The sequence below is a fragment of the Lupinus angustifolius genome, unplaced genomic scaffold (assembly GCF_001865875.1).
Source record: "Lupinus angustifolius cultivar Tanjil unplaced genomic scaffold, LupAngTanjil_v1.0 Scaffold_382, whole genome shotgun sequence".
NCBI classification, from domain to species: domain Eukaryota; kingdom Viridiplantae; phylum Streptophyta; class Magnoliopsida; order Fabales; family Fabaceae; genus Lupinus; species Lupinus angustifolius.
The window spans coordinates 8,000-12,838 of NW_017727793.1; the positions used below are offsets into that span (position 1 = coordinate 8,000).

General features: G+C 33.7%; 1 protein-coding gene across 1 annotated transcript in view; it reads left to right on the forward strand.

The window, feature by feature from the left end:
* Positions 1-2,674: 2,674 nt before the first annotated feature.
* Positions 2,675-4,839, forward strand: part of LOC109341163 (B3 domain-containing protein Os01g0234100-like) — a 16,341-nt gene continuing 14,176 nt past the window's right edge. Inside the window, exons 1-2 of the mRNA XM_019579001.1 lie at positions 2,675-2,982; positions 3,606-3,665. Of these exons, the coding sequence (XP_019434546.1) occupies positions 2,851-2,982; positions 3,606-3,665 (192 nt within the window). The 5' untranslated portion in view covers positions 2,675-2,850. The remainder of the gene's footprint in view (positions 2,983-3,605; positions 3,666-4,839) is intronic.

The following is a 4,839-nucleotide window of genomic DNA, read 5'->3' on the forward strand; positions in this document are numbered from 1 at the left end:
TAGAGGATTCAAATTCACAAATTTTATCATCCATAAAGGATGTCCACATGCAAGTGGTGTGCATTATCCAAGAAGGAGAATAATATGGGTCATATTTTCATTCAAGCCATCCATCCATCAAGTTTTCAAGTTGCATTCAATAAGTGAGAATTATGCAAGTGGGACCATGTACATTTTGGGCAGCCCACACTCACCCATTTCTAATGTGTGTTAAGCATTGTTTAGGCATCTTTCGGTGAAATAAATCCTTGTAATTTCATGTGTAGAAAAGCATTCAAAGTGTAACCGCCATATTTAAAAAAGGGAGAGAAGAGTGGCATGTCCATTATGGCATGTGACTGACGTGTGTTATGAGGGAATCTTTGTGTTTTTTTAGTATATTCAAAGTGTGTAATTAGCTTGGGAAGTCGTTGGAAGCTCATAATGGCCAAGTAAATGTAGCTTCTAGTTGTTGTGTGTGCTTCATGCATGGTAGTTGTGCGGAATAAGTGTTGGATGGAATCCTAAGTTGTCCAGCCATAGTTAAGTCATTTAGTGTCATGTGAGGCTTGTTTCATGCAAGGCAAACGTGGGAATAAGTGGCTTGTTGGAATCCAATGTTGACCAGCCACAAATATGTCATTTAGTGTCTTGGTTATGCAATTTATTTTATGTTTCTTTGTGTATTTCATGGAAGCCAAGTTTGGCTAGCCACACCTATATGTAAGTTGTGTTGCTTCATGGAATAAACAAGTTGAATTATATTGGAATTATCCATTGTTGGTGAGCATAGTTCTCCAAAGTTCTTGGGTAAACCAAGATAAAAATTTTCTTCTCAAGATTTCTAAAACTCTTGTGCCAACTACACATGGGCTTATAAAAGAAGTCCTTATTCGTGGTGGCTTACCACCTATATTCTATTCTATATTCTATTATCTTACTTACAATTTTGCTTGCACTTATGTTAAATTCATTTCACAACACTAAACAAAATATCAATCAAGAAAAGAATATGATAAACTAGCCAAAGAGGCTGTCATAAAAAATGTGGCATAATGACAACGGTTGTTCAAGACACATAACGTGAAATGATTCAAAGGTTCGTGTGATAAAATTCAAGAAACAAAGGCCTTGTTACCTATACAAAGAACATCAAAAGAAAAATCATTGGTATAGGTAATGTTGGTATTGTCTTTAAATCAAAGGCCTAGTATGATCGTCTAACGAGATTTTTACTTGATAAAGGCTTTACCGAGGGAAAGGTTGACACTGCATTATTTATTAAGAAAATAGATCATCATACTCTATTTGTTCAAATATATGTTGATGATATTATTATCGATTCTACTAATAATCTATTGTATAGTCATTTTTGTAAGATGATGGAAGGGGACTTTCAGATGTCCATGATGAGGAAGTTGAACTACTTCCTTGGACTTCAAATCAAACAAGTCAAGGATGGCATCTTTGTTAGTCAGTCCAAGTTTTGCAGGATCTGCTAAAGCATTTTGAGATGAATGAATGCAAAGCTATTTCCACTCCAATGGGTTCTGGAACATACAACGATACTGATGAAGTAGGAAAATACATTGATATTTTAAAGTATCAAGGTATGATCAACTCCCTACTCTATCTTACTGCAAGTAAACTAGATATCATAATGCAAAGCTATTTCAACTCCAATGGGTTCTGGAACATACATCGATACTGATGAAGTGAGGAAAATACATTGATATTTTAAAGTATCAAGGTATGATCGACTCCCTACTCTATCTTACTACAAGTAGACTAGATATCATGTTTAGTGTATGTCTTTGTGCATGTTATCAATCAACCACCAAAGAGACACATTTAGTTGTCGTTAAAAGAATAATGAAATATTTAAAAGGTACACATGATGTAGGATTGTGGTATCCTAAAGGAAATCTATGTAACTTGGTGGGATACTCAGATTCAGATTTTGTAGGACGCAAAACTGAGAGGAAAAGTACAAGTGGTACTTGCCATATTTTGTAAACAACAAGCTTGTGATGCTCTAAGTACTGTTGAGGCAGAATACATTGCAGCATGTAGTTGTTATGCCCAAGTATTGTGTCTTAAACAACAATTACGAGATTATGGTTTGGTCTTAGGATACATTCCTTTGAAATGTGACAATACTAGTGCTATAAACCTCAATAAGAATCCATTGATTCATTCCTGAACCAAGCATATTGATATAAGGCATCACTTCCCTAGGGACCATGTCCAAAAAAAAGATGTACTCTTGAAATTTGTCGATACACATGACCAATTAGTAGACATCTTTACAAAACATTTGGCTAAAGATCATTTCTATGAAAAAAATTAAATTAATATATATCATATCAAGTGATATATTCAAAGCTAGATATAAATGAAACTTTGTCTTGCATATACTTTAAGAAAAACCTTTATATCATATACCATAAAAAACTTCTATTGCATATCCTTTAAAATAAATACTTTAGAGCCATAAAATATAATTGTAAGATAATTCCGAAATCTTATTTTTTTTCTTTCTAAAACTAAATTAGCAAATAAACTTAAGTTACAATCTATTCCAAAATCAAGAGAATTCATCATTTACCAAATAATTATGACACCCCACCAAACCGAATAACAGAACTAACAAATCATTTAAATTTTTGGTTTTTCTCTCTCTTTGCCGGATCATCAACCTATGATGTAAAAAATTTCAATTTTGAATAAAACCAACTCCACCCCACATCCCATTGTAGGCCATTTTGGCCTCTCTATTATCTTCTTTTTTGCATTGCAGATCCTTTTTCTAACAATGGCACCCAATTGATCTGCTGGTGTTTTTCCTGTTCATTCATTCAAAAACAGAGAATGGTTAAGAAGGAGGTGGTGGAATTTCAACAAAATTATCAACCTATAACCGTGGCTTTTCATTGTGACAAGGAGATGCATCAGGATAACATTTATTTTGAAGACATGTCTAAGAAATCTCCATTAACCATGGTTTTCTCTATTCTCTCTATATATGTTCCCACAAGTTTCATAATATTTGTCTAATTTTACATTTCTTTTCCTATATATATGGTCATACTTAGCTAGTATGTGGTACTCGTACACAATGCTTTAAATTGTATTCCACAACCATAATTGTGGCAACAATATTTCAGTTTTGGAGTCTTTGCCACGTTATCAATGATATCATGACAATATTTTCTCACAATTGAAGGGAAAACAATTTAAAAAGTCAGAGTACCTGTAGATGGTTTCTCACAATTTTGGTGGTACAATAAATGAGCAAATAATGTAACTATGTATAAGTTTTGAGTTTTGGTCTCAGGACTGCAACATTGTAATTTTGGTAGTTTTGGCCTCATATTGCGACCACAATTGCAGTAAACATGATCTGACCACAATTGGTCTAGAGACAACAAGTTAAAACCATATATGTTTTTGGTATTCTAAATACCTAAGGAATTCATGACCAATATAATTTTCATGGTGTTATACAAATTAATGACCAAGATAAAGCAACTAATCAGAATCAAATTAGCATTAGATTCCTTTGTTTCTGGCTTTTCTTTCCGAGCTAATAATGATTGGTTGTAGCCATGTTGCATTGTTTGCAGGATAAACAAAACAAAGCAGTGGAAAATAAATACAAGCTCTTGAACTCTCAGATAAAGCAAGTAAGGTTTTCAAATTTTTATTTTACTTGTTGGTTTTGATGTAATGTACTTGTAATTCTATGAATTGGTGTAACATTCCTGTCCACACCAGTTTTCAGCGATATGATAGCAAAACAGGGAGTGTCATAAACTGAATATCACGTTTTTCTAAACTGAATATCACGTTAAAAGAAATTCACTTTTTCATTCATCAAAGCTCAGTTAAGACACCCTTGAATGTTGAAGTGAGAATGAGTTAGAATACCCTTGCAATTTAAATGATGAGTTTGTTTATAATCCAAACTCACTTTGCAGTATAGTCCAAATGCAAACTAATTTGGATGAGTGAGTTTGTGTTAGAAGCACCTATAGTTGAGAGCACAAACCACAAGATTTTGATCCACAGAAGGATGCAAGAGAAGATGTTTTTCTGTCTTCAGGTTATTGTGATGGGAACATCATAAAGAGGTAATAGTGTTAGACATTTCAAAAACTTTTAGAGAAACTTTACATTGAGCCTTTAATGGTTCACAAGAACCCTTAATTTAGGATCTTGACATTATGACATTTACATGTGAAAAAATGTGGTTAAGAAATACCTGGTTCCATTGCTATCCTTTATTGATGCTTTCTTTGATACTGCACTTTCTGGTTGCCTTTTGATTTCACCTCTCCTTCTTCCCTTTATGAGTTCTTTGATGATTAGGAACTCAGTTTCCTTCCTTCCTTCCACTTATGACACTGCACTGGATTTCCTTTCTGCAATTCTAATTTCTCTTCTACTTTCTACTGGTTATGTTCGTGAGAATTATTTCACTCATCAACCAGAGGCAGAATAAATATTGCCTTTTTCTATCCCACTTAATGCATCAGTTGGAGAAGTTAATATATAGGAAACTTCCCATGAAGTGAGAGGGGAGGGAGTTGACAAAACCCCCTATTAATCTAATCATTTAATTGCCAATCATCATCACATTAGGCACTTTCATTCAGATTAGTAACTTTCAAGCACATGGACCACATTGATTATTAAATTAATCTAACAATCTCCCACTTGGTCCATGTGATGACTTGAAGATTCATAACTTTACTTGCGCTCTTTTATTGAACCTTACAAATCATCATCCTTTAAATTGAGCTGAAATAATTGAATCATGGCGGTCACAAATTATATGAGGCAACCTGATCCCTTCCA